The sequence below is a fragment of the Cajanus cajan genome, chromosome 2, assembly GCF_000230855.2.
Source record: "Cajanus cajan strain Asha chromosome 2, NIPB_CcT2T_4, whole genome shotgun sequence".
Lineage (NCBI taxonomy): Eukaryota > Viridiplantae > Streptophyta > Magnoliopsida > Fabales > Fabaceae > Cajanus > Cajanus cajan.
Window position 1 is genome coordinate 27,443,803 of NC_138518.1, and position 11,057 is coordinate 27,454,859.

General features: G+C 32.5%; 1 protein-coding gene across 1 annotated transcript; it reads left to right on the forward strand.

Moving 5' to 3' along the window:
• Window positions 1–3,602: 3,602 nt before the first annotated feature.
• LOC109793884 (CBL-interacting serine/threonine-protein kinase 6) lies at window positions 3,603–5,885 on the forward strand. Its single transcript, XM_020353350.3, has one exon. It carries the CDS (start codon window positions 4,186–4,188, stop codon window positions 5,500–5,502), a length of 1,317 nt encoding a protein of 438 aa, XP_020208939.1. The 5' UTR covers window positions 3,603–4,185; the 3' UTR covers window positions 5,503–5,885.
• Window positions 5,886–11,057: the final 5,172 nt, after the last annotated feature.

Here is an 11,057-nt window from a genome sequence, read left to right on the forward strand (position 1 = left end):
ATCTTATTTTAAATTTTAATAAAAAAATTTATATTAAATTATATTTTTATTAGTCTTTGTATATATGAATTTTGGTTGTCATCAAATTCAATCAATGGCTCTAATATCATTAATAAGATTATTGGAATTTTTTGGGATATAAATATACTTTTATGAGAGAAGTGTATATATATATATATATATATATATAATATATGAGAGATTCTTTTACTCTAGAAGCAAGTCTATTTAGACTTGCTCCATTCAATAACTCATGTTTTATATCAAATTTTTTAACGATCCAACCGTTGAATTTAAAATTCTTAATTCATAGATCAAATCTGTAAATTTTTAAAAAATTTAAAAATCATTTGATACTTCGTTTCATTAATTCAAATTGACGGATAATCATAAAACCATTTTATACCTTGATTCAAATTAATGAAACGAAATATCAAATAATTTTTAAATTTTTTAAAAACTTGCAGATTTGATCTATGCATTAAGAATTTTAAATTGAACGGTTGGATTGTTGAAATTTGAAGTAGAACATGAGTTATTGAATGAAGAGTTATTGAATGAAATAAGTTTAGGTAAACTTACTCTTGAAGTGAAAGATCCCTCCTCATATATATATATATATATATATATATATATATATATATATATATATATATATATATATATATATATATATATATATATAGTTATTTATGAAATATTGTTTATGGGGTTAGGAACGGAGTCAGCACCATGTGGGTTTTTTTTTGGGAGTTGGAGGTAGGGATGGCAACGGGGCGGGGCGGGTACGGGTTTCATGATACCCGTCCCCGTCCCCGCAAGTAAAACTCATCCCCATCCCCGTCCCCATACCCGTCGGGTATGGATTTTCACCCCCATCCCCATCCCCGTCGGGTATCGGGTATACCCGTACCCGTCAATTTTTTTATTTTTTATTTTCTTTTTAAAAATAATATTTGTAAATTATTTTTTTTTATTATATTATAATTATAATTAGGTTATTTTTTATCTCACATTATAATAAATAATCATACATAAAAAAAAATATTAAATTTTTTTAATATAATTAAATTAAAAGTGAATATTAAATTAAAAATGAGAACGGGGACGGGTACGGGTACGGGTACGGGGCGGGTAAGTACATACCCGTACCCGTACCCGTACCCGATTCAATATATCGGGTTTTACCCGTACCCGTACCCGTACCCGGTCAAACCGGGTATTCCCCGTCAAAGTCGAGACGGGTTCGGGTATTACCCACAGGTACGGGTATATTTGCCATCCCTAGTTGGAGGTTGCAATTTTTAAAAACTAAGATTAACCGAATAAATATATAAAATGAAAGTATTAAATTTTATAAAAATATATATAATATAATTGAATAATATATAATAGAAAATATATTTATTGTTTAAACAGAAACAATATTTATTGATGCATCTCATAATTTAAGGTGTCAACCATAGTTTTAAAAACCGGACCGGTCATCGAACCGGTTAAGGTACTAAATCAGTAGGTCAAAGGTTGAATCGGTGGGTCACTAGTTGAACCGCATGACTCAATTTTTATTTATTTTTATTAAAAAAATATTCATATTAAATATATTTTATACTTATAAATTTTAATAAATTCATATCTTATTTTAAATTTCAATTTTTCTTATTTAAAATTATTTTTATTTTTATTTTTTTAAAAATACATAAAAAAATTACATGTTAAATTGTATATTAATACAAATTAAAAATATAAATAATATGTACATATATAATATGCTTGCAATTGATATCACAAAATAATATATGTAATATTTACATAGATATTATATTATTAAATATATAATTTAAAATTAATAATATACTATAAAAGTTATTTAAGTTGTATATATTACAAATAAATACATTAGAACAAATAGTCATTGTTATATTTAATAAGACTCTTTGCTCTTCCATTAAGAGATTCAATTTTCATTATTATTTTTGTGGTTTATGGTCCCTTAAAATTTTTTTTAAAAAAAATAAGAAAAAAAGTGGTTGAACCAATTTGACCCACCGATTTACTAGTTGAACCGAAAAATTGACCGGTTCTATCCGGTTTAAAACGAGTCAACTGCATAACCGATCCAACTTAAGATTCAGACCGACTATACCACCAGTTCACGGTCCAACTGATTTGACCGGCCAATTCGATCCGAGTTTTAAATCACTAGTGTCAACCACTTATATAATGTTGATATGTTTATAACATTTGCAATGATTAATAATAAAAGGTCTATAAATTAAAATAATTACAATAAATCAATGAATGAAAAGAGAAATAAAATCAATAAAAAATCAAAAAAAGTAATAAAATCAATTGAGTACAAGTATAATCATTTTATTACTTTTAAAATAATAACAAATTAACCAATGTTTGTTGATCTAATTGATATTGTAATTAATTTTCAAACCTTAAGATAGATACTCCTATCTATAACATGATATATAAGAAATAATAACAAATTATATTAAAAAGAACTCTTAATTATAATAAATAAATGATACTTAAATATATTTATCTAAATAAAAAAGGAAATGTAATGTGTGTCCACAACAAGGACTATAAAAATAAAAATAAAAAACAAAGTATTTGTTTTTTTTTATAAAAAAAATATCATTATATTTATAATAAATATCGTAAGAGAAAATAAAATACTTTATAAAAATATAAAAGACATAAATAAAAAGCATTTATGAGACAAAATTGTTTAATATTTATTTTAAGTAATTAATTTTTATGAAATATTTAATATTCTTTATCACTCACTCGATTCATTATATTAAAAAAAAAGAAGCATTTATATATTTTAATTAAATTATCTTCGTTACGACACTTTAGTAAATAAATTTCTCCGAATGAAATTGGAAATTTCCCGTTTTCTAGCATTTTCCCCTGTTAATAAAATAGTCATTACAAATTAAAAGTATATGTTCTTATTTAACAATAATTACAATTCAAAATAGTAATTAGCCTTTTCTTTAAAATGCTTTAACATTTTAATAAATAAAAAAAAGTATTTGTATGAATTTATACTCACACCATGTTTACACACTTTCTTTGAAGAAAGTCAAGAAAATCTTAATTTAAGTTGTTTTTTTTTAACAAACATAATTACTAAAGTACTTCGTGAAGTACGTATTCCTTGTTACACAATTTTTCTTTTCCTAATACACATAACTTCAAGAATAAGTTTACTCGTTTATTAAGATTAATCACTCTTGACATATTTGAGGACAATCAGATGTAAACTACCCTCTTCTAATTATATTTTATTTTTCACACACAAAAGTCAGAATTAAAACTATATACACCAACTATTTTAAGTCCACGGCCATTTTAACCAATCACTTATGTGTTCTGTTTGGTTGTTACCTAGTCTAACTCAATTTTATTTAGAAAGTGTCAATAAATAGAAAAACGGATGTGGGAATTCGATGAACACCCCTCCTTATAATTTGATTACAAGAATCTTTAGCAAGAAGAAGTGTATATTAGTTGAAGGAGATCGAGAGTATTAGTAGCATGATTGATTAACAATAAAGAGTATGTGAGTGGTGCCGCGGTGTTATCGCTGTCATGCGGGGACCAATGTCACATCTTTGTTTTTGTTGCAAACAATAAGATTCTCACCTCATTCGCTACCCTTACAAGTTTGAATTAAATCCCTCATGTGTCACTCATTCAAGAACTGCACCCCACACCCCCTTCTACCATTTCCACAGTGAGTCTCACACGTGCCACATCCCGCTCCGCGATTGGGACACGTGTCCGACGTCGTTTCGCCCAGGGACAAAACGGGGATAAAAAAAGGTTATAAATAAGAGGTGAGGTGTACCGAACCAGAGAGAAAGAAGAGGGAAGAAGGCACCGAGAGAAAATAATTGTGAGCGGTTATTGGTCCCGGCAGGACCAGGGAATGAATAGAGATGAGAGGCTTTCGGTTGAAGAGAACTGAGATAGGTGGCCAAGCCAAACGCAGAATCGGCGGCAGAAATTGCCACCGGAAGCACGTCGAAGACGGGTGAACGTGAAATCTGTAAAGTTAAAATCCCGTTTGGAAATTGTAATTCGTAGTGCTAGTAGTGAAGACTAGAGAGTATTGTTTGTTTGGGTATTTTTTTGTTTTTTTGTTTTTTTGTTATTATTTTGATGATGGGTGAGAAAAGCAAAAGGGGCAGCGGCGAGGGGATTAACACGACGCTGCTCCACGGGAAGTACGAGTTGGGCCGGTTGTTGGGCCACGGGACGTTCGCGAAGGTGTACCACGCGCGGAACCTGAAGAGCGGAAAGAGCGTGGCGATGAAGGTGGTGGGGAAGGAGAAAGTGATGAAGGTAGGCATGATGGAGCAGATAAAGCGAGAGATCTCAGCGATGAACATGGTGAAGCACCCGAACATCGTGCAACTGCACGAGGTAATGGCCAGCAAGTCCAAGATCTACATCGCCATGGAGCTCGTGCGCGGCGGCGAGCTTTTCAACAAGATCGCCCGCGGCCGCCTCCGGGAGGAAACCGCCAGGCTCTACTTCCAGCAGCTCATCTCCGCCGTCGACTTCTGCCACAGCCGCGGCGTCTTCCACCGCGACCTCAAGCCGGAGAATCTCCTCCTCGACGAGGACGGCAACCTCAAGGTCACCGACTTCGGTCTCAGCACGTTCTCGGAGCACCTCCGCCACGACGGCCTCCTCCACACCACGTGCGGCACGCCGGCCTACGTGGCGCCGGAGGTCATCGGCAAAAAAGGCTACGACGGCGCCAAGGCCGATATTTGGTCCTGCGGCGTAATCCTCTACGTCCTCCTCGCCGGCTTTTTACCCTTCCAAGACGACAACTTGGTGGCCTTGTATAAGAAAATTTACCGCGGTGACTTCAAGTGCCCACCCTGGTTTTCTTCCGACGCTCGCCGACTCATCACCAAGCTCCTCGACCCGAACCCGAATACCCGAGTCACCATCTCCAAGGTCATGGACTCGTCCTGGTTTAAAAAACCGGTTCCCATGGTGGGACCCAGGAGAGACGAACGGGAACTGAAACTCGACCCGGAGGAGTCTAGTTCCATGAAGGAGTCCACCATGAACGCCTTTCACATAATTTCGCTCTCGGAGGGGTTCAATTTGTCGCCGCTGTTCGAGGAGAAGAAGAAGGAGGAGAAGGAGATTCGGTTCGCGACGACGCGCCCCGCGAGTAGCGTGATTTCGCGACTGGAGGAGGTGGCGAAGGCGGTGAAGTTCGACGTGAAGAAGAGTGAGACGAAGGTGACGTTGCAGGGTCAGGAGCGGGGGCGGAAAGGGAAGCTGGCAATTGCTGCGGATTTGTACGCCGTTACGCCGTCGTTTTTGGTGGTGGAGGTTAAGAAGGACAATGGTGACACCTTGGAGTATAACCAGTTCTGCAGCAACGAGCTTCGTCCCGCGCTTAAAGACATCGTCTGGCGGAATTCTCCTGCCGAGAATCCGACACCTGCTTGAACCCTTCGACGTGTTGTGTTGTCGTTTTGCAACACTCAGTTGTCGTTCCGTTGTGGCTGTATGCATATGTTTGTTTGTGAATTCTTGTTTCAAGTCTGGACTGGGAGATATTTAATTATTTGCTTGTTGCTTGTTTCTTGTTTATTGTTTCGTTTCAATTCTCTGTTTTGGCCTTTCGGGTGTGAGTCTCGTGAGTCTCTTACCCCGAAAGGGGAATTTCATTGTTGAAAAGCCAAATGCACCAATGAATCCAAATCGACGTCGATCGAGATGTCTGTCGATGGTTCAGGTACAAGTGCTGAGTGCTGTTGTTCTCGTGGTTGAAGTTGTTGTTATGTTGGTGTCATTGTGAATATGTTTGTGAATTTGATTGGTGTGGCTCATGACTGCGTTTACTTTTATTTTTTAAGTATCGGTTAATGACGACAGGGCTTCGTTTGGCGTGGCCTCAGTGAGAATGTGAGATGTTATGTTTAACTTCCGGATACTGCGTAACACTAGGAAATCGACTTCTCTAACAATTTTCGTGGTTTTCAATATAAATAAATAAATAATATATATATATATATATATAAGAAAAGAAAAAGAAAAACTTGAAACAAATTATGTTATAATCAAAATAAAAATGTAAATAAAATTGTCATACTCCCTATTTTTTATGTCATAATATATAAATAATATCAAATTGAATAATTTCAATATAATAATTGAAATCAAAATTTATACAAGTAGAAAATAACATTATATTCTTAAACAATTAGAATAATATGATTGAAGAATTTTACAAAAATTAAAAATTGATATTCTCTATATGAATCAACAAAACAAAGTCTTAAAACTAATCATAACTATTCTCTGATGTCATATGTCTTATCAAAGTGATTAACATTGAGGACTAGATCTCATCATCTACATCTTTAACATCATATTGGTGATCACTTATAAAAAAAATACAAGAACAACACAGAAAAGGAAGTGAGAAACATTTCACTCTAGTTCATAGTACAAGAATGTAAATTGGCTAATCAAGTACAAACAACACATACAATAAGGTATAACATACACAGACAAACAAGATCATCACAATTGTTCATTCATAGCATAATAAGTAATAACAAATAAGATTCAAATTCATTATACAATGGACATAAACTATATGTTAACATGTATGTGGTGCTAGTAAAAATATCACACTTACGCATTATGTTGAGATTCATAGTGGTGAAGCAACTCATCTCTGGAGATTGAAGGCTTTGATGATAACAAAGTGAGAAACAAAGCTGACCAAGGACATCAGCAAGTCAAAAACAAAGTCAAGAAGAAAAATATAACTATCATGTTGTAATAGGAGTAGCTTATAAATTGTATTGTTTTGATGAACTTATTTTTTCATGTGTGTGCTTTGTGCATGAGCTAATCTTTATCTAATCTGATTAGGAGTGAGTATGATGATGAGTTTGAAGCTTAAGAAGTTATTTTGAGACATAAAACAAAGTTTTGAAAACTAACTCAAAATAATCGATTATCATTAAATATAATCGATTATTCCAGCAACAGGTAAAAAGGATACCTTGCTGCAATAATCAATTATTTGTGAAATAATCGATTATCCCATCACTCCTTGGAATAATCGATTATCCTTCAAAATAATCGATTAAATTGTTCTTGGTTGATTTCCAGAAATCATGAAGAACAAAATAATCGATTATTCTTTAAAATAATCGATTATCTGGTTCTGAAAATGTTATAAATAGTTTTCACATTTTGAAACTTCAGAACAAGAGAAGAATAAGATTGAACAGAGTGATAAACGTGTTTGTGAAGTCTTTGTGACCTTCTTGATGAGTTTTCTTTGTGAAACCAAAAAGAAAAACGTTTTTGAAATGCTTTGAGAAAAGATCATCATCATCATCACATTCTTGAAAAGAGAAAGATTAAGATTTGCTCCTGAATTCCAGGTGAATTCGTTCCTTTAATTCTTTGTGAATATTTGTAAATCTTGAGTAGGTTTCTCAAGTGGTAAGGAATTCTTGTAGTGGGTTTCTACAAGGGGTGCTTTCTTGAGGTCGAGAAAGTGGTTATCTTAAATGTAGGAGTGTATGCATGTGTGGTATGCTTGTAAAACTTCTTCATTAAGATAGTGGAACAAATCTTGATCAGGTTATGATTGAGGATTGGATGTAGGTCACATGTGGAGTGACTGAACCAGGATAAAAGACTTGTGCAATCTTCTCTTACCCTTATCTTTTACTTTGAGTATTCTTGATTAACATGTTTGCATGCACATCATTGTTTTAGACTGAATCAAGGTATTGCATATTGATTGCTTCTAACTTTGAATCTTCTTAATGATTAATCAAGAAAGCATATAGGATTCATTCTTCATTAACAAGTCTTTAAGAAACTTCTTTGAAAATTCATAATTAGAAAAGTTTGAATTGAAATAAAGATCCTAAAAACTCTGAAATGTTTTAAAGTGTCATAGAATCCAATTCACTCTCCTCTTGGATTGAGCCATTCTTTTCTAACACATTACTGTTAACAATACATGTAAAGTAGTCTAAAAGTACATGTCAAGTCACACCCTCTGTGCACACTCAGGGACGGATCCATGTGTATATTAGCGGGGGTAGTTGCCCCCACATAAATATTGTTCAATCTTTATTTTTTTAATAAAATATTAATTATTTTATAAAATATATATTATTAATTATCTTATTATATTTAATATGATAAAATATATTAATATTTTTTATATATTTTATTTTATTATTTAATTGTTGTGACAAAATTATCTTAATTTTTATGAGGAAAAAATTCACTTACTCGAAGCGCAAGTTTTAATAGACTTATCTTACTTAATAACTAATGCTCTATATTAAATTTTAAAAAAATTAATTGTTAAATTAAAAGTTCTTAATGTATTCTACTCAATAATTAATGCTTTACATCAAAGTTTTAAAAATTCAATTGTTAAATTAAAAGTTTTTAACTTATATATCAAGTTTACAAATTTTTAAAAAAATTACAAATCATATGATACTTCGGTAGATGATTAAAATATTTTTTTTATTATCCATCAATTTAAATGAATGAAATAGAGTATCAAATATTTTTTTTTTAAATTTTATAAATTTGATCTATACATTAAAGACAATTAAATACTTGATGTAGAACATAAACTATTAAGTGGAGCAAGCCTATCAAAATTTACTCTTGGAATAAGTAGATCCCTTCTCATTTTTTTATTATTATAATATACAGTATTTTTTCACTAAAAGATTTATTACTTCTTTACACATTCAAGATGTCATTATTTAATTTACTAATTTAATTTTTTATTTTAATTATATTTCTTTTTAACTCTTTGATCATGTATGTATATTGTGTGTTGATAAGAGAGGATTCACATTAAGAGGAATAAGAGAAATTGTCACACTATTTTTGTTTTAACTTAAAAATCATAATAATTGCTACACAGTTTTTTTTATAACTTAAAACATATTTTGTTAAGCGCTAGTTATCAGGTGAGAATTATCACATGTTACACATTTAAATAAAGAAATTTACTCTTATAAAAAAAATAGACATTGCACTCATAAAATATTTTTGATTTTAAATGAGTGTATAAATTTAGAAGACACTAAAAGAAAATAAATTACAAATTTTATTATTTTTATCCTATTAATTTTTACCATTTTATTCCTCTAATCTTAAATAAGTCAATCCTCATTGTGACCATCTTTATAATCTTTCCTATCCTTACCAAAAAGAAAAAAAGTCACAAAAGAATTATAAAATTACACTTAAATATAATCTCAGAAAGAAAGAGAAAAAAGAAAATTGTTACTCTATTTATCAGATAACCATAATTTATAAAAATAAGATATTTTAAATATTTTACCATAAAAATATATTTTCTAAAAAATTATTATATTTTTAATAAAAGTGATATAAAAAATTTTATTGTCTCCACTTAACAAATTTTCTGGATCTGTCACTGTGCACACTCATTAGAAGAACTTATTATCAAGGTCTGATCGAGAGATAAGCCATGCAAAATACATCACATGCGCACGAGGGTAGGACAGAAACTTCCAAATTAAGCTATCTCCAAAGTTGGTTCCCAAGTTTTTACACAATGGACTTTCCCTCACGATGTATTTCATATCGTATCCCAAAAAAACACTTTCATACAAATGATACATGCTAAACAGACTCAATGCAATACATTATTCACATGATTCCATAGTTTCACATTTAACACACTTCACATATAAGATTACTCATCATTCATGTTCATACATTCATATATCGATATCAACTCATATCCATATTAACACCATAAGACATAATCATAACATGGAGTTCAATATAAGCACAATAGAGGGTTTGTAGGTGGGATGGCGCCCAATGGAACCCTCCTTGGGCCTGGCGTGATACCTTCAAAGGACCACGATGGTCTTTGTATGGGTTGCGCTCAACGTGATTGAGCTCACGCTTGACAAAAATATCACTAAGAGCTCTTTAAAGTGTCCATGCCTAGCATGAGTTAGCTCACTCTTGAAGGAAGCGTCACAGGAAAACCCTAGAGCTTTTATGCCCGACAAGGGTTGTAACGACCCACCTTAGGTCACCACATCAACAACCAACTAAACAACACATAAGAATAATATAAAATAAAGAAAAGAGAGCAAATGCCAGCTACACTAGAGTGGAAATATTTTTAAAACGTATAAATTGTTTTCATCATATAAAACATAACTTTATAAAGGAGTTATCATTAGTAAGTTTATACAGTCATCCAAAAGATAATATAGATACAACATCAAGAAGACATCAAAATAAGACACCCTAGGTATTGGTCAAGCTCTAAGTCTAGCCACTTCTCAAACCAACTAGCAAAATACTCCTTGCCATCCCAAAGCCTCACACCTAATCTGCTCCCCCACATAGTAAGATCATCACAGCCCACATCTGAGGTTAGTGGAAAAACACATAGAAGGGGGGGGTCAAATATCTGTGTATGTGAACAAATGTATTTTATAAACATTTTCGCAAGAGTAGTACTCTCCGTCCACTACACTTTTGAATATCAGACGATTGTGCAGAGCTTGCTTAACTTACTATCAATGTTTATGAAGGATTTATTGTCCACTAGGGAAAATGTTCTATAAAGATATTAATTGAAGTTCTTACATTTTTCTTTTCAAAATGGTTTCGTTTAAGGATAAGTGGCAGATGAAACTTTCAGTGTAATAAGTCTGTTAAGCGAAGTTAGCGTCTTCGTCTAAAAGTTGTTTTAAAGATATATAAATGTTGGACGAAGTCTTTCACAAAGGTTTCATCAGAAAAGAAGATTTGCATCTAAGTAGGTAAAGGAATGCAATCATTTTATACTGGTTCACTCAACCGAGCTACGTCCAATCTTCTTCAACTTGAAGGGTTCCACTAGATATAAAATGAAGTACATTGAGTATTATCATCCACTCCTGAATCCTGAGTATTCTCGACCACTCCTGGCCCTGAGTATTCTCGACCACTCCTGGCCTTGA

What these genes read in the sequence shown, in the direction of transcription:
- LOC109793884 (XM_020353350.3), top strand. Translation starts at nt 4,186, where the DNA reads ATGATGGGTGAGAAAAGCAAAAGGGGCAGCGGCGAGGGGATTAACACG.